This window comes from Paroedura picta, chromosome 9 (genome assembly GCF_049243985.1).
Source record: "Paroedura picta isolate Pp20150507F chromosome 9, Ppicta_v3.0, whole genome shotgun sequence".
NCBI classification, from domain to species: domain Eukaryota; kingdom Metazoa; phylum Chordata; class Lepidosauria; order Squamata; family Gekkonidae; genus Paroedura; species Paroedura picta.
In genome coordinates, this window is record NC_135377.1 from 10,867,161 (window position 1) to 10,885,761 (window position 18,601).

Sequence of the window (18,601 nt, forward strand, 5' to 3'; positions counted from 1 at the left end):
CCTGTGGCTCTCTAAATGTCTATGGACAAAAGTTACCATGAGTCCCTGTCAGCATCATGCTTGGCAGGGGTGCATGGTAATTGTAGTCTGCAAACATCTGGACAGCCAGTTTGGCCATCCCATCAACTTCCAGAAAGGCCTTGCTTGGGACAGTTTCTGGCATATTTCTCAAGGTGGAAATCCTGCCATTCAGTGCCGAAGGAATCTCAAAGCAGCTTACGATCTCCTTCCCTTCCTCTCCCCACAACAGACATCCTGTGAGGTAGGTGGGGCTGAGAGAGTTCTGACAGAACTGTAATTGGCCCAAGGTCACGCAACAAGGAGCATGTTGGAGAAGGGGTGGGGAATCAAACCCAGTTCTCCCAACTAGAGTGCGCTGCTCTGAACTGCTACACTGGGATGCCTCTGTGATGCCTGAAGTTCTGCTGCCAATGCTGCACAAGCCTCCCATCCACACACCCCTACTAGTTAAATCAAGCTGTACCTACTTGTTGCATTATCTGCATCCTCTCTATGCCCTATGGAATGGGCTGCCTAAGGAGGTGGTGAGCTCCCCCTCACTGGCGGTCTTCAAGCAAAGGTTGGATACACACTTTTCTTGGATGCTTTAGGATGCTTAGGGCTGATCCTGCATTGAGCAGGGGGTTGGACTAGATGGCCTGTATGACCCCTTAAAACTCTATGATTCTGTGATTCTATGATTCTGTGATTCTGCCCAGGCTAGCATGATGTAGTCAAATCTCAGAAACTAAGCAGGGTCATCCCTGGATCCTTTTTGGATGGAAGATCACCAAGGAAGATCACCAGCATGGCTTTGCAGAGACAGGCAATGGCAACCCCCCCCCCCCCCCCGCTTAACAGTTCTTGCCATGAAAACCCTACAGCTTTACCACAAATCAGCTGCAACGATGGCAAAATGCCAGGTACGGCTGTTAATTTTTTTTCCTGGGAATTCTCTTGTCTGTTTTGCCCCAGCCTTTTGCTTGAATAAGCCTGTCAACTATTAGAAAACTACTGACTGATTCATGCTCACAATATTATGCCGAAAGTAGTCTTTTAATGAATACCTACTTATAGATTAAATGACTAAGATAATGTCAGAAGTTATTTATTAATCCCGGAACAGTAGTACCATAAAACCTGACAACAGCAGATGCTTTTCCCACTCAAGACCAGGTTCTTGACCGCTAAAGGGATATGGGAAACTTTCACGTAAGTAAACATTTCTCCTCCATTGACCCCTTCCCTCCACTTCTGTTCCGACGTGCCAACTGCCTGGCTTTTCCTATTTGCAGCATGAATTTAAGAGAGCCCATGTTAATATTTGGGCTGAGAATAATAGGAACCCTCGTCTGCATTCTGAGCTGATTTGGTCTCTTTAGAATCAAAGAGTTGGAAGGGGCCATCCAGGCCATCGAGTCTGACCCCCTGCCTAATGCAGGATGAGCCCAAATCATCCAGGAGAAGGATCTGTCCAGCCGCTGCTTGAAGACTGCCAGTGAAGGGGAGCTCCCCACCTCCTCAGATAGCCAATTCCACTGCTAAATTATTCTGACTGTGAAAAAAAATCTTGATATCTAGTCAGTACAATTCTACACTTAGTTTAAAGCCATTACTGCAGGTCCTATCCTCTGCTGCCAACAGGAACTGCTCCCTGCCCTCCTCCAAGTGACAACCTTTCAAATATTTAAAGACAGCAATCATGTCTCCTCTCAACATTCTCTTCTCCAGACTGAACATTCCCAAGTCCCTCAGCCTTTCCTCATAAGGCTTGGTCCTCAGGCCCTGGATCATCCTTGTCGCTCTCCTCTGAACCCTCTCAATTTTGTCCACATCCTTTTTGAAGTGAGGCCTCCAGAACTGCACGCAGGACTCCTAGTGCAATCTGACCAATCCAGTATGCAGCACAGTTATTTTAACTATCATTCTAATGGAATTAAACAATCGTGTTTGGCCCTCATCTTTGGTTGTTTGCACCTGTGAGTGTATGTAAGTTTATATGTGCTTATCGTATTGGCTCAGGCTAGCCCGACAGTGTCAGATCTCAGAAATTAAGCAGGGTTGACTCCTGGCTAGTATTTGGATGGGAGACCTCCAAGGGTCATGACATGGAGGCAGGCAATGGCAAAACACCTTGGCACATTTTTTGCCTTGAAAACCTTACAGCAGTGGTTCTCAGTCTGGGGGTCGGGACCTCTTTGGGGGTCGAATGACGTTTTCACAGCAGTCACGGCAGGGCGAGCAGCTTGGCTGGGGGGGGGGGTGCCATCCATACAACAGCCTTGCAGGGTAGATTGAGATAGAGCATTCGTCTGTCTGGAGCAGCGGAAAAGAGTGAGATCAGCATGGTGGGACAAGAGGGCAGAGCTGAACTGAGAAACCCTGGGGGAAAAAATCAATTTATATACAATCATGAACAATGGATCTTCACGCCATTGGTCAGTTTCGGTTTAATTTCTGTGGAAGGACCCTTGCATCATTTTATGGTTGGGGGTCACCACAACATGAGGAACTGGATTAAAGGGTCGCGGCATTAGGAAGGTTGAGAACCACTGACTTAGAGGGTCACCATTATTCAGCATGACTTGCCAGCCCCAAAAAAAGCTTATTGTATCATTGAATATTTAAAAATATATATTTTAAATGTTATTTTAATGTTTGGAATGTTTTAATCCCAGATGTTTGCTGCCATGGAGACTGTATTTGGGTAGAAAGGTGGCATATAGATCTTTCAAATGAATAACATTTTACGTGTGGGGAATGTAGGCTAGCTTCCGAAAATCACATTGTAAATGAAATCGCCTTGCTTTCGGTATCCTCAAAATGGCTTACGAAAAAGGCTCTTGTGTTTCAAGGCAGTTGATCGATTTAGAGTCGGTTGATCTAGTCCCTTGCAATAATTGGCAGCCGGCCTGAGCAAACAGCACTTCAGCCAGAATGAAACTCCCACCATTTTATAATAATAGGTGTGTCAGCCACGCAAGCTGGTGTGGTTCCCCCATTGCTGGTGTGGCTTTCAGAGCAGCAGGGCAGGAAGCGTCCCTCCCCGTGGTGTGTTTCCCCATCATTTTCACTACCCCAGACCCACAAGCAGTAGCCATCCTTCCTCCCTGCTTGTTTAAATTAGTAATTGAATACCACACAGTGTGTGTGAGGGAGTGGTGACATCAGTTTATGGTGACCCTATGAAAAACACCCTATCCTTATTGGCCTTCCTCAGGTCTTAGCAACCTGGGGGGGGGGGCGTAGCCAATCCATTTCATGTTAGGCCTTTTATTCTTTTCCTGCTGCCTTCAACTTTTCCTAGCTTTATTGTCCTTCCCAGGGAATCCTGTCTTCTCATAATGTGACCAGCCTCATTTTATTTAAGAACCCAAATCTGAAAGAAATTGAAATTTAAGGACCTAATCGTTCAGATTCTCCAGATAAAAAACTAAAATTATCAGTTATCTGAAGAATACGTGGATTTATTGCAAAATGATTACAATTTGTAGACCCAAAGGATCACCTCAAAACAGAATCAAATGTTTTTCTATTCTCAAACAAGGACCATAAAAGACCCTGACTTTATGCATTTCAGCCAAACGGCCACCTTCAATGGTCAAACAATCAAATTACACAATGGCTTGAGACTTTGAACTAATCCACAATAATTTTGAGAGAATAGCTGGTGTTTTTCGTACCATGCTTTATATATTTATATTTATATTTATATTTTTTTATACCGCCCTTCCCTACGGCTCTGGGCGGTTTACATTAAACATTTTTGAAAATTCACATAGAACACTATCAAAATCAATATAAAAAATCAATATAACAATATAACAATAACAACAAAATATCAACTGGAACAATTAGAACGGCACTTCAACTTCAACACTTCACTTATACTACACCGAGGGAGTCCCAAAGCATCTTACACTTGCCTACCCTTCCTCTCGACACAACAGATATCCTGTGAGGCAGGCTGGGCTGGCAGAGCAGGGGGAGAACTGTGGCTGGCCCAAGGTCACCTAGCAGACTACATGTGGAGGAGAGGGGAATCAAACCCAGTTCTCTGGATTAGAGGCCACTGTTTCTCCTAACCACTACACCAAGCTGGCTCTAATCATTGGACTCAGATTAAATTGCTTTAAAATCTATGACTGTGCCTTAAGGCAGAGATAAAATGTAAAGTCCCTCTTTATAAATTACCTTCTGCCTGAATGAGTCAATGTATTTAAGATGGTAATTCTGCAATGTACCTTTCTATCAAAGTCCAGAGAACGTAAATCTCAGATAAAGTATGGCACCGATGTATTTATGCGTGTACTCAACCAGAATAGAAGGTTATTTATAAAGAGGCCTCTAAATTATATCTGTCATGAGTCACTGTGAGGATAAGGAAAAGAGAGACGAGGTCTATGTACACCAATCTGAGCTCCGAAAGGGCGGGATAAAAATAATTGAACTAATGTTGATCTTGTGGAGAATGGTACAGTTCTGTATTCAGAAGAAGGACTGACTTAAGGAGTCTCAAAGCAGCTTACATTCGAGGAGGAAGAGAGGGGAATCAAACCCGGCTCACCAGATTAAAAGCCACCACTTTTAACCACTCCACCATGCTGGCTTTTATTTCCCTTTTTCATGTGGAGAAAGAGGAGACGATGCAGTGGATATTTAGGTGCCAGGGAGGGGAAGAAGGGTGAGGGCAGGCTGTCCTCTGAAGTGGTTAAGAAAACAGAGGAGAAGACTTGGGGGGCGGGAAGCTATAATGGATTTCCCAGTTGCTGAGCACTCTTCCTCTGCTTCCTCAGCCAACCATTCGACGGCATCATGATTTCAACGCAGAGCGAGATGCTAAGAAGATTCATAAAGCCTGCAAAGGGATGGGTAAGAATGCTGGGAATTGTTACATGGAACTAGGGCTGCCAACCTCCAGGTAGTGGCTGGCGATCTCCCTCTGTTAAAACTGGCCTCCGGGAGATAGGGACCGCATCAACTGGAGTGAACGGCCTCTTTGGACTGTGGACTCTATGGTATTCTACCCCACTGAAGTCCCTCCCCTTCCCAAACCCCACTTCCTTCAGGCAGCACTCTCAAAGTTTCCCAAAATTTCCCAACCCCTAAGCAGAGGAGCCAACCTGTGGGGAAAATTATGTGCTTTTTTTGGATGTGGGAAAGTGTTTTTAGGACAGGCTTCTCCTCTTCCTTCCTGGATTGCACCAATGGGACTCATATGTCCCCAAAACTGGTTGGATTGTGACCCTGAACAAACCAGAAGTGTGGCTGGGACCACCACTCCTGGCAGGCCTTCTTCCCTTCCAGAAATGAAAGGATGCCCAGAGAACAGGTTTGTCATCCTCCTGGTGGGCATGGAGTTCTCCGGGAACTAAATAACCCACCTTCAGACCACAGAGATGGCAGACTAGAGAAGATGGCAGCTTCAGAAGGCAGAGTCTATAGAATCACCCACCCACTGAGCTCTGTCCCCTCCCCAAACTCCACCCTCCCTACGCTCTTCCCCTAAATCTCCAGGAACTGCCAAGATAGAGTTGGTAAATCTACCCAGAGGCTGATGGATAGAGATCTCAACTGCTTGTCAGGGGCAAGGGATCCTCCATCCCCACTGCTGATCAGCCAGCTGTTGGGAGAGAAATTGTGCAAACAATAAGTGGGCAGCAGCACCCCAATGCACTGACATCACTTCCTGTGCATACCAGAAGTGATATCAATGTGTCACTAAATCACTTCCTGTGTCTCAATGCACTGGCATCACTTCCTGTGCACACAGGAAGTGATGTCGATATGTCACTGGCAGCATCACCTCCCCCTGGTGGTTGTTAGACGTGACTTCACCACACTCCATATACCCACTGGTTTCCCATTCTAACATCAACCAGGGCCAACTCTGCTTAGAAGCCAGGCTCTGCTGAGATGGTGCTAGTTTGCGCTATCCGGGTCAGGGCAACAAAGCCATATTACTGTGCACTAGAGTGAGTAATTATTCTCTCACAGATCTGGCCAGGCTGAACGTACGCTGTGTGCTCCGAGACATGGAAATGCAAAAAGCACCATCAAAACACTGGGAGGAGGGGGGGGAGGTAGTGGTTCTTGTTAAATCAAGTGGGCCACATAGCTAATTGCAAGCTATTGTTTGAAGTTCTCCAATGTCCTAATTAATGACTCCCAAAACATCCTTTTTTGAATAGCCTTGCTCAGGGCTTGCAAACTGAGGGCTGTGGCTTCCTGGATTTTATTTATTTATTTAGATTTATTTCTTAAAGTTGCATTCCACTTCATCTGAAGCAACTTGAGTCAATCCATCTCCTGTTGGCTCTTCCCCTTTGCCTGCTGCCTTCAGCTTTTCCTAGCATCGCTGTCCTTTCCGGCAACTCTTTACATAATGCAACCAAAGCGCAATAGCCTTAGCTAAGTCATTTTAGCTTCCAGGGTGAGTTTAGGCTTCTTAGACGCTGCAAAACTCCACCTCAAAGGCGCTGCTAGACTCCTGTTTATAATAAGTAGCAAGTCATTATGTGCACGTCCTTCTGCGATGCAGCATTATTTGCCTGGATATCTTTGCAAACCCCGATAAGAAGATAAGCAGCACTACCATTTACAGAAGATGATGCAGCTATTTAATGGATGGAGAAAGACGTGGGCCTACATATAGTTTCACTTCCTTGAAGTTCAGATAAAGGGCAATCAACTGGATACGCCGTCACAACTGTTGGTGACTGACGATGCCCATTTTTGGGCACCAGCAATGGGTCTGTAGACATAGAGGAAATAACTCGTCATCGCCTTCCTCTGCAGGTAATTCTGAGTGGGGAGAGGGCGTTACTTTTTCCCGTTCATATTTTGTAGGGACCGATGAAAAGGTTATCATCGAGCTCCTGTCGACGCGTTCGTCGAACCAGAGGCAACAAATGAAACAGCAGTACAAAACCATGTATGGCAAGGTATACTCGCCGGGATAAATTGGATATTTGTGTCTGGGTTTGGCATGCATCAATGGAGCCATTGCTGATATGCCCACAATGAATGATGCTGATCCGTCTTATTTCCAGTGAAATGAGGCCACCTAACCACCAGACTGGTTTCCAGCTCCTGTTGCAGCTGGTTACAAGCTTAGGTCCACATCCCATGTATCTTATTATGCTCTCTTGGTGGGCACCAGGAAAGGTGGAGACGGATCCTCACAAGCACGTTAGGGACCCCTGAAATAGGGTTCTGGATTGCAGAAACAAAGAATAAGCAATAGTGTTTAGATTGCAGACACGTAAAAGGCAGAAACACAGCTGAGGAAAAGCTGGGGGGAAAGCATAAGCATTTAAATACAAAATATCAATCAATGCAGAGACTACACCTGCTATTTTTTTTCAACCTTTTTACTCTGGAGGAGCCCCTGAAATAGTTTTCAGGCTTCGAGGAGCCCTAGAACCCGGCTGGAAGTGATGTCAGCTGGCCACACCTCCCTGCCATGCCCAAGGAGGATTGAGGGGGAAGAGGGAGGAGGCAGGATGAGGTGTCCAGGCTCCGCCCCCTTCCCCCACCATGGTAACCACCTGAGAACACCACCCCAGGTCAATGGAAGCAGCCAGTTCCCTACTTTCATAGCAATGCCAGGAATAGCTTGTGGCTGAGCCCATTAAGGCAGGATATGGGGGAAAGGTTGGGAAGCCCTGGAGAGCTCTCACAGAGCCCCAGTCTCCAGAGAGCCCTGGTTGGGAATCCCTGGATTACGCAGTAAGGATATACTTGCACTCAGAGGTAGTACCCATAATAATAATTATTATTTATTACATTTGTATACCACCCTCATTCCAATATAGTACTGCCCTATTACCTGTGTGAGAAAAGCCTGCTTAAAAGGTAACGGTAAAGGTATCCCCTGTGCAAGCACCGAGTGATGTCTGACCCTTGGGGTGACGCCCTCTAGCGTTTTCATGGCAGACTCAATACAGGATGGTTTGCCAGCGCCTTCCCCAGTCATTACCGTCATTTTACCGACCTCGGAAGGATGGAAGGCTGAGTCAACCTTGAGCCGGCTGCTGGGATTGAACTCTCAGCCTCATAGGCAGAGCTTTCAGACTGCATGTCTGCTGCCTTGCTTGTACATAAAAGCGTATCCCTTCAATAAAAAGATGCCCCTGAAGTCAAACGCCGTCCAGCTTTGCATAGTCTATAGAAAGGCAGGAGAGGTTCTCCTTTGCTGGATTGAGATGCTGATTTCTGAACGCTTTATGCTCATCCTATGTCTTCCGCTCTGGCCGATATACAGCATCCTCGACTGCAGTTTGCCTGTCTTTGCTCTGCTCTTTTGCTCAGGATTTGGAAGAAGTTCTTAAAGGAGAGCTGAGTGGGAACTTCGAGAAGACAGCGCTGGCCCTCCTGGACCGGCCGTGTGAATACGATGCCAGAGAACTCCGAAAAGCGATGAAGGGAGCAGGGACGGATGAATCTCTACTGATCGAGGTCCTTTGCACACGGGTTAACCAGGTAGGTGGGCTGTAATTGGGAATCCTTTGCATGCCTTTAAGAAAAGCAGCTGCAGAGAAGACCGCTCTGTGTTGAGGAGTCTGGGACCGGAAATCTCAAGGTCTGCTGTGGGGAACCAGCTGAGAGAGCACTTAAGAGTATAGCTGATACCCACTGTCAGTCCCTGTGATTGGCTGGCAGTATGAAGCCTCTGTGTTGGCGAGGCATAAATTCTGGAGGCTTGGCCAGGTAAGCAAATTTTAGGCAATGGCCTCAAGCCACCTTGTTTTGGCTCTAAATACCACCCGGCTCTCCAGGTCCATCAGATTATCTCTAGGTTGCAGAACAGACATTCAGAATCTGGATTTGGGTGTTAGAGGCTGATAACACTGGTTTCTTTCTGGCACTGCCCTCCAGGGACATGGGACATGCAGTCATGGAATGAGGGGCTTCTGGATATGTTAGGGCTTTTCCTTGTTATCTTTGAAACAACAGAGGGGACAAAATCCAAAATGGCAGGGGAAAGGTAGGGACGGGCAGCCATCTGCTTGGCAGGGAGAGACAGAAAATGTCCAAGTCACAACCCAGGTAGAGTTTGTGCTGGGTGGGGTTGTGCTTTTGTTCCCCACTCTGCCCTGGGTAACCTTAATCACATTTTCTCAACTTAGCCAGCCTCATGGGTTGTTGTGAAGATAAAATGGAAGAGGGAAGGATGACATTATAAGCTTCTTTCCATCTCCACTGGGGAGAAAAGCAGGGAAATATACACTATCCGGAAATGAATTGTAGCATAACAGGAGAAGGGAGGAAAAGGAAAAGAAACACATAACTCTGTTATGACCCAGTGGGAGTCAAAATTGATTTCATTTCACTCTCTTCTTACATTGTTCTTCTCTGTAGTGTAGGTTAGACTGAGAATCTCTGGCTGGCCCAAGATTACCCAGCAAGCATCTATGGCAGAGTGAGGATTTGAACCCGGATCCCCCAGATTCCAATCTGATGCTCTGGAAACCAGTGGGGTACATTGCTGAAGAGGCCACCCTTCACAGCATCTGTTTTCTGCAGAGGAGCTGATCTCTTTAGTTTGGAGATGAGCTATAATGCTGGGGGATCCCCAGATCCCACCTGGAGGTTGGCATCCCTAGAAGTAGTTCTTGCAGAAGACATGGGAGCCTTCCACCCTTTCCATCCTTTCTGCAGACGATATTTCGCCAGCCTGGATATAATTTAGAGGGGGGGGGGACAGGGGCATTTGCTCAAGTTGCCATAATTGACAGTTTGTGTGTTTTCTAAAACCCTGCCCACATTACCAATCATCTGTATTTATTCTCTCTTTCTCAGCAAATCATGGCCATCAAGGATGCCTACAAAAGGAGTAAGTGATGTCTTTCTTTTTAAAGAGGCCCCATTGCCTTCCTCTGCGTAGGAAAGGACTTTCTTGGTGGTCACCCATCCATGTACTAACCGGGGCTGCTTAGCTTCTGAGATCAGAGACAATCAGGCAAGTCTTAGCCTCTCAGATCACGGCTGCACACACAAGCTCTTTCTTTTCTCCATAGTTTTCAGCAGGGATCTGGAATCCGATGTTCAAAGCGAGACAAGTGGATCCCTAAGAAAGATCCTTCTGTCTGTGCTGAAGGTAAGAGTCTGGCTGTGGCTGTATCATGACTGCTGGACAACATATTAGGCAGGCTGAGGCCCGATTGAAACATGGTGCTGGTGGAGCAAAAGAATACACCAGTCTGGCTTTGTCTGCCTCAGTATCCTTTTGTGCCTGCCCATGCAGAGCCCCGGCAAATCCTGAGTTAATACATTGTAGTTAGTACATACATTGGGTTTTCTTTCTTTTTGTGTCTGTCTTTCTGTCCTTCCTTCCTTCCTTCCTCCCTCCCTCCCTCCCTCCCTCCCCTCCCTCCCTCCCTCCCTCCCTCCCTCCCTCCCTTCCTTCCTTCCTTCCTTCCTCCCTCCCTCCCTCCTGCCTTCCTTCCTTCCTCCCTCCCTCCCTCCCGCCTTCCTTCCTCCCTCCCTCCCTCCCTCCCTCCCTTCCTTCCTTCCTACCTTCCTTCCTCCCTCCCTCCCTCCCTCCCTCCCTTCCTTCCTTCCTTCCTTCCTTCCTTCCTCCCTCCCTCCCGCCTTCCTTCCTTCCTCCCTCCCACCCTCCTTCCCTCCCTCCCGCCTTCCTCCCTCCCTCCCTCCCTCCCTCCCGCTTTCCTCCCTCCCTCCCTCCCGCCTTCCTCCCTCCCTCCCTCCTTCCTTCCTTCCTTCCTTCCTTCCTTCCTTCCTTCCTTCCTTCCTTCCTTCCTTCCTTCCTTCCTTCCTTCCTTCCTTCCTTCCAGGAACAGTGGAGGCATGCAACTTGGTGCAGTGGTGCAACATTGCAACCATAAAACTGGAACTGACATCCCCACACAGTGGTCTAGGAATCACTCCAAACGCTGTGGTGAAATCCTAGACCTGGCTTTCTCAACCAGGGTTTTATAAAACCATGGGGTTTCTTGACGGCCCTGGAAGGGTTTCCTGAATGGGTGGGAATTAATTATTTTTTAATATATTTCTTAAATTTGTTAAACATTTATCGAGTGATATGACCGTATGTGGTCATCTCTACTTCCCCTCCAAAAAAACAAAATGGCCAACGGTGGGTCCAGAGGTGGTGGAAAGGGGAGGGGGCCCCCAGGTGCGCATGTGCACAACCAAGCTTTCCAACTATGTTCTGCCCAATCGCACCACTTCAGGGGTGTCTTGAAGCCTGAAGACAATTTCAGGGGGCTCTAATGGTTAAAAAGTTGAGAAAGGCTTTCCTAGAGTGTCCTGTGATTCAGTAACCTCACTTCCTCTTTTGTCATTGTTGTTGTGCAGTTTCACTCTGCATGTCTTCCCCCCCCCGCCCCCCCCCATCGTCCTGTCAGTTTCCAAGCAAGGGCTGGTGACCCTACCCTTTCCTTCCTCCTTAGGTAACCCTCTTACCATTCCATACCAAATGATGGCAACGTTCTCAGCATGAGACGTGACTACCGGGGGAAGAAGATAACAAGGGAAAGTTCCAGGGGGAAAAATCTCTCGTCTTTCTAGTTTCTTTTAGTTAAATTCTTGCAGAGCACAAAAAGCTTTTCGAAGGAGAAAAAGGAAAGGGGATGTGGGGGGGGGGGGAACCTTTTTTATTATATCTTTTCCGACATGCCACTATTCACTAGAGGGCAGCATAAAAGTTGTGAATGTCTTTGTGAAATCTCTTATTAGGTGAAAGAAGCAAAGTAAGGGCTAGCCGGCTCACAGCGTTTTTTTTTTCCTGAAAAGAGAAAGGGGGGGGGGGGACACCTGTTTCTCAGATGCAATTAACAACGTCAGGTGCAATTTCTCAGATGCAATTAACAACATAAGGTGGGTGTTGTTAATACAAGTAGAACAAAATCTATTTTAAATAGAACACTCTAGAGTAGGGGTAGTCAAACTGCGGCCCTCCAGATGTCCATGCACTACAATTCCCATGAGTCCCTGCCGGCGAACGCCGGCAGGAGCTCATGGGAATTGTAGTGCATGGACATCTGGAGGGCCGCAGTTTGACTACCCCTGCTCTAGACAGTACAGGTGTTTTATATTTGCATTTCATGCCAGGGGGATGCAAAGGAAGTTGGCCGTGCTTCCTGGGGGCCTCCCAGCTCCCAGAAGCAGCATTTGTGGGGGGCATTTGGGGCCACAACAGGGAAGGGGGCAGTGGAGAAGTCATATTTCCAGAGATGGAAAGGCCATCTTTGGAAATCTTTGAGAAGATCCAAGGGCAGGGATTCCCAAACAGGGTTCCGGGGAACCGTGTGATTATGCAGGAGTTCCACAGGGATTCTGTGGCCTTTCCCAGTAGTTCGGATGGCTGCTGACATCACAGGAGCCCATTTCTCCTGTTGCTCGCAGGGGTAGTCAAACTGTGGCCCTCCAGATGTCCATGGACTGCAATTCCCATGAGCCCCTGCCAGCGAATGCTGGAGGGCCGCAGTTTGACTTCCCTGCTCTACAGTCTCTTTTGCCTGAACGGAAACAGTAAATGATCGATCAGTTGATTAGCCGGCTGGCTCCTGCATCTTACTTCCATGCCCACTTCTCTGAAGGGTCATGCCATGACTTCTGGGGCTCCTTGTAGTCTGGAAAATATTTCAGGGATTCCTCCACAGTCAAAAGGTTGGGAAAGGCTGATGTGGGGCTTATGGGGGAAAAGAGGGATATCCTTGTATACAATCATAGCGTAACTGATTTGGTTTACATTTGTCTTAGATGAAATGGAAGCTTTTCTTGTCTTCGCCCACTCTTTTCTATTTTTTATGTTGTGTTCTACTTTTTATGTTGTGTTTTTAAATCTTCAGTCAGATCATTTTTAGAAAAGAAAATGTGCTTGGTCTGCAACTGTGCTGCCGGGCTTGGATTTTGTTCAGGTGCTGCACACTAATGCGTCAGCCCACCTGAAACTGCTCCCCACTGACGGCTGACATCTGTCTGATTCCTTTTCGCCAGGCCAACAGAGAGGAAGGTCTGGAGATCAATGAAAATTTAGCTCTCAAAGATGCCAAGGACCTTTACGAAGTAAGCATAACCTGAGAGCAAATTCAAAGTGGAGTTGGGTAGGAGAAGGGCACAGAGTTGGGTTACCAGCTCCAGGTTGGGAGATTTGGGTGTTGGAGCCTGGGGAGGACAAGGTTCAGAAGGGGGTAGCATCTGTCCTCCAAAGCAGCCAGGAGAACTGATCTCTGCCATCTGGAGAACAGCTGTAATTCTGAGAGGCCTCCAGGCTCCACCTGGAACTTGGCAACACAGGCAGGACAGTTGCCTGGAGGACCCCCTGTGACCTTAAGCAGGTTGATGGCCAAATGAAATAACTCTCTTTTTATAGCGCTGCTTGTTTCTCAACCAGTACAGACCAAAACAACAAGAAAAGTTGCTCTTTTCAGCTTACACTTTCTTCTTTCCCGGCATTCCAACCAGGCGTTTGGAAATTGTCAACTGCTCCTCAGTTCCTATTAAGCAAAGTCTGAATGTTCTCTCCTTAATTAATTTATTTAACATGGAGTTAAAAGCTTCCCTGGCGGCCCTCTCCATTGCTAACCGGCCCTTATAAGTACGGATGTTTTCTCCCCCTGGCCTCAACGTTTAAATTATACTAGCAGCACTACAGTTTACAATCTTGGGTAGAGGTTATACTCTTCGCTGAGGATCAGCCATCCTTATGATTTTCCATTTCCGAGGCAGGAGAAGGCCGTTGGGGGACAGACGAATTGGCTTTCAATCATGTCTTGGCACAGAGGAATTACATGCAGCTCAGAGCTACCTTTGAGGCCTACAAGTGTGTAAGTATCCTTTTTTCAGCAAAAATGTGTAAGCATCATTTTTTAGGATGTGGCCCTGGGTTGCGTGCAAGCCTGATTAACCAGCAATTTGCTACTATCTTGCTTGAAATCACCATTATGTATGTGGGATCAACAGTGATAATTCTAACCGCTATGCAAATGAAAGATTGTAAATCCGCCAGTCATAAACTCGCGTTACAATGGACAAAGGGACCAATGAGAACTCTCCATTAAGGCCCAATCAGGTTCCTTAGTGGGCCTGTACAAGTGTATATAAGTCACTGTGTTCCCCTGTTCAGTGGCCATTGTTTGATGGGCATTGGTGTTAATAAAAAAGCTGTGTTTTCGAAGAACTTGTAGTCTGTGTCTACCGAACCGCAGACTTAAGAAGCTACAAAGAGAAAAAAATGATTAAAAGAAATGAGTCATTCCTATATCTGTTTTTGTTTTGGCTGCTTTCTGGTGGGAGACTTCCTACTGGTGGCTCTTTTTATCCCCTGCTGCTCTGTGGAAGAGGGGGAAATAGCAATATGGCAGCATCATTACATCACTCCTGGGGGGAGGAGCTACCCTTCCAAGTTTTTCCCAGAAGTGACGTGGCAACACAGCCAACATCGCACCTTACATGTCCCCAGCCCCAGCCCTCCCACCGGTTACCAGGCTTAGCTTGGCAAAACTCTTGAGTGTTTTCTTTCAAATCATTTCCAGGTAAGGTTGCCAACTCCATATTCTTGGAAGTTCTTGGAGATTAAGAGGCAGTGCCTAGAGAGGGTAGAGATTGGGGAGAGGAAGGATTTGTGGGGCTGTGATTTCATAGAATCACACTCTGAATTTCCCCGATCTATAGTTTAGTTGTTATTTTGAGAACGTCAAGCTTTGGTTTTAGGGCTGTGAACCCCAAGGTGAGGCCCTAATTTCCCAGCCTTGAGGAACTGGGGAGGGGATGGTCTCTGCATAGTGAAGTCCTAGGAATTTCCCCAGTCTCCATAGTAAAAACCATAAACAAAGCTAAAGACAGCCTAGAATGTCACCCAAAAGTGACATCATATCTTCAGCAGATTTTGCCCTCTCCAAACGCCCTGTCTAAAATCTCCCAGCATTTGCTGAGGGATTATTAGGAATCCTAAACTGAGTGTGTATGTGTATTTTCTTTGTGTATTTGAGCATAGAAATCTACCTTATACCAGCCAAAATAGTCCACCTAGTCAGTATGGCCTAACTTGACTGGCAGGTGTTCTTCATGGTCTCAGGCAGGGGTCTCTTTCCCGGCACACAAGATCCATGCACTGGAGATGCCAGAAGTTGAACTAAGGACCTTCCACATTCAAAGCACATATTCCACCACTGCATTGTAGCCCCTTCCAATACTTAAACCAAATCATACTCTCCAACTCTGTACAGTCTATTCTGACAGCAGCTCTTCAGGGTCTCCAGCAGCGAAATACCCAATCTCAGTACCAGAAATCATTCTAATTGTCCAGCCAAGACTAGGGTCTTTCAAGACCACACCAGATCAGTCTAAAGGCTCTTTCTAAATAGTTCTGTTTTACCAACTGCAAGAGGAACATTGATTTTTTCATTTCCTGGTCGGTCGGCTTCTTCTTTCTGGCTCTGTGTCCATGTCTTAAACAACTGCCTGACACTCACAAAGCTTCCCCCCCCCCCCAATCACCATTCCTGGAAAAGCTCGTTCTGGACCAATAGCAGGGCTAGGAAAAGAAAACTGTAAATGTGATTTGCGTCCTGGCACAATAACCTCCAGCTCCGCAAAAATATTTACATTATTGTCGTTGTTTTGATTACAGTTGACTGGCAAAGACATTGAAGACGCTATTAAGAGTGAAACTTCTGGAGATCTTGAGAAGGCTTACCTAACTCTTGGTATAAACAATTTTAAAATTGTGGTCACTTGTTATTTGTAACTAGTTGGATTAAACTGGTCATTTCCACCCATTCCCATTTCCCACAGCAATCCCCTTCCTCTTATGTCATTGCTTGGAATCCCCAGGAAAAACAGGTGAATTGCATTGTGTAACTAAAAACAAATACAGAATATCTTCCCAGATTAGTTGGCTACACATTGATATTGCAGGACGGGGGCTTCCTGTTGATCTGAGAGTCCTAATGAAATGTTATTCTTTAGTAAGGTGTGCAAGAGATTGCCAAGAATACTTTGCTTCTCGTCTCCATGATGCTATGAAGGGAGCCGGAACGGATGAGGAAACGTTAATTCGCATCCTGGTGACGAGGGCTGAGGTAAGGAAGCTATTTGGAGGTCGAGGAAGAAGATGAGGAAAGCCAAAGACCTCCTGTAGACATCAGGGGGGGGAAGCCATGGCCCGAGATGAGAGCCAGTGGGTTAGCTTGCTGGCCTAGGGATTTGAAAGGCCCGAGTTCCAATCCCCACTCTGCCATGAAACTCGCTGAATGGCCTTAGGTCAGCCAACCTCTCTCAGCCTGAGCTGAGTTCCTTACGAGGATAAAATAGAGAGGAGGGAAGGTGGACGCCACCCTGAGCGCTTTGGAGGCAGCGTGGGATAAATAAATAAATGTTGGGTGGAATTGGCTCTTCAGGACTGATTGAGGGTCAAACTAGACCATATATCATCCACAGCATCAGGAAGTGAGCGGTCACAAGTTCACTGGGGCCTGATAGCAGGGAGGGAGGGGCGTCAGCCTTCCCTCCTGTGTTTTCCCCAGCCCAAAAGTCTTCCCATGTTCTCACTGCCACTGGGGATACCAGCATCCAAGCGGGACCTGGGGAACCCCTGGAATTACAGCTTGTTTCCAAATCGGCTCCCCTGGAGAAAACAAATGCTTTGGAAAAGGAATCTATGGCATTGTATCCCATCAAGGTCCTTGCCCTCCCCAGAGCCAGCTTGGTGTAGTGGTTAAAAGTGGCAGCTTCTAATCAGGCAGGCCGGGTTTGATTCCCCGCTCTTCCACATGCAGCCAGCTGGGTGACCTTGGGCTCGTCACAGTCCTGGTAGAAGCTGTTCTCACAAAGCAGTTTCTCTCAGGGCTCTCTCAGCTCCACCTACCTCACAGGGTGTCTGTTGTGGGAAGCAGAAGGGAAGGCAATTGCAAGCCGCTTTGAGCCTCCTTCAGGCAGTGAAAAGCAGGGTATAAAAACCAGGAGTTGGTTTTGCATCACCACAATATCCCTTCTACCACAGACTAATCTTTGTTGCCACGCCATGATGCCGCTCCCAGGGTGACCCAGAAGCGCCAGCATCATACTGGGGCGATGTGCTAGCATTCACTCCAAACCTTCTAGCTCAATGCTAGACCATCACCCTGGGGTCAGGTTGCCAAGTCCCCCCTGGCCACTGCAGGGGATAAGGGTAGGGTTGCCAGATCCAAGGTTGGAAACTCCTGGAGATTAGGGGATAGTTTGGGGGGAAGGACAATGCCACAGAGTCCACCCTCCAAAGCTGCTGTTTTCTCCAGGAGAACTGATCTCTGTAGACTATGCAATTCCAAGGGATCTCTAAGTCCCTCCTGGAGGCTGGCGTGATCTCAGTGCTTCCAGATCACTCTGGAAGTGACATTATTGCACAGTGATGAAGATCACTGTCCCTCCCCCCTCCTGCCTCCCCCCATTTCCTGCTGGTTGCCATACCATTCTATATTTTGGGAGAATCCCAAATGGGTAACTCTAAGCAATGGTGACTGGGAGACACCCAAGCTCCTACAACCCTCAGTAGTGATATGATGGAATCCAGATGGTTCTCTTCATTCAAAAGGGATCCTTTTTATATAAAAAAAAGGACTCATTTGCTATTTCCCTTCCTCCTCAGGCCCCCTTGTTCTTGGGAGGCCGCAATTAAATATCCCAAATAAATTGACTCCGCTGAAGGGACCACCAGTTTCAAATTCTACTTATGTTTGCTTTCACTAGTTAAAGCGTTTTAAAGACCAATCTGAATTCAGTGTGCCTGTAAACTTTCATTATTTTTGCAACAATAAAATAAAAATAAAATCCCTGATATCTCTCAAAATCTGATCTGCATTAAATAATTTTTTCCCCAAAGTAACGTTGACATTGGCTTTTAAAGCCTATTACTATATTTAGAACCAGAAAGCTCTTTTATTTGGTGAGAAGCGATTCACATTTCAAATGTTCTTCCTAGCCACGTAGCCTTCACTTTTGCGATCCTTAAAAGATGGACGTTCTCAGGGAGTTCACCTATCTTCTTATTTGGCTTTCCCAAGCGTTTAAACTTGGGGGACCAAAGTGAGTTTTCCAGGCCAGGAAAACTGTGGCTCATAATTTTCTTCTTCTGTCTTTCCTTTTAAGATTGACCTCCAAACCATCAAGGAGAAGTTCCAGAAAATGTACCAGAAGTCACTGGCATCAGCCATCCAATCCGATACGTCCGGAGACTTTAAGAAGCTGCTGGTTGCTCTGCTGCATTAAGGGAGCAACCCTAATAGTTTCTCCTTGGAAGTAAGGGCCCTCCAATTCAGTGGCAAATAGTCCCAGGGAGATGTAGCTCTGTAGGGAGAGAATCCTAAGAACCCTTATCCAGGTGTGAGCCCTAGCGATTGAATTGGGGCATTCTCCTCTGAGTAAATATGCGGAGGGCTGTACCATGTGTCACTAAAGATGCTTAAATTATAGGATCCTTTTATAATAGATGAAAAGTATTGCTACCCTTAAAATAATTCAGGCCCGTTTCTCTTTGCAGCCACAAAATACGCTGCCATGGACTTCAGATATACCGCTAGATATCACCGTGCATGTTTTTATGTGGTAAAACCATTTTTTAAGAAAATAAACTGGTATATTGTTTTCTATGGTA

General features: G+C 46.8%; 1 protein-coding gene across 2 annotated transcripts; it reads left to right on the plus strand.

Annotated features, from left to right (window-relative positions):
* Nucleotides 1–1,132: 1,132 nt before the first annotated feature.
* Nucleotides 1,133–18,601, plus strand: ANXA13 (annexin A13). 2 transcript variants are annotated; one of them, XM_077351556.1, is made up of 12 exons: nt 1,133–1,212; nt 4,797–4,872; nt 6,850–6,944; nt 8,314–8,484; nt 9,805–9,838; nt 10,023–10,102; nt 12,967–13,035; nt 13,695–13,796; nt 15,602–15,677; nt 15,940–16,052; nt 18,097–18,246; nt 18,488–18,601. In XM_077351556.1, the coding sequence occupies exons 1-11, from the start codon at nt 1,198–1,200 to the stop codon at nt 18,214–18,216; spliced, it is 951 nt and encodes a 316-aa protein (XP_077207671.1). In that variant the 5' UTR covers nt 1,133–1,197; the 3' UTR covers nt 18,217–18,246; nt 18,488–18,601. The 2 variants fall into 2 exon arrangements, with proteins under 2 accessions (XP_077207671.1, XP_077207670.1); XM_077351555.1 differs by having other exon boundaries at nt 18,097–18,601.

Excerpts from the sequence above, each read along its gene's own strand:
- ANXA13 (XM_077351555.1), top strand. Across the intron at positions 4,873-6,849 it reads TAAAGCCTGCAAAGGGATGG|GGACCGATGAAAAGGTTATC; the intron begins GTAAGAATGCTG and ends CATATTTTGTAG. Across the intron at positions 8,485-9,804 it reads TTTGCACACGGGTTAACCAG|CAAATCATGGCCATCAAGGA; the intron begins GTAGGTGGGCTG and ends TCTCTTTCTCAG.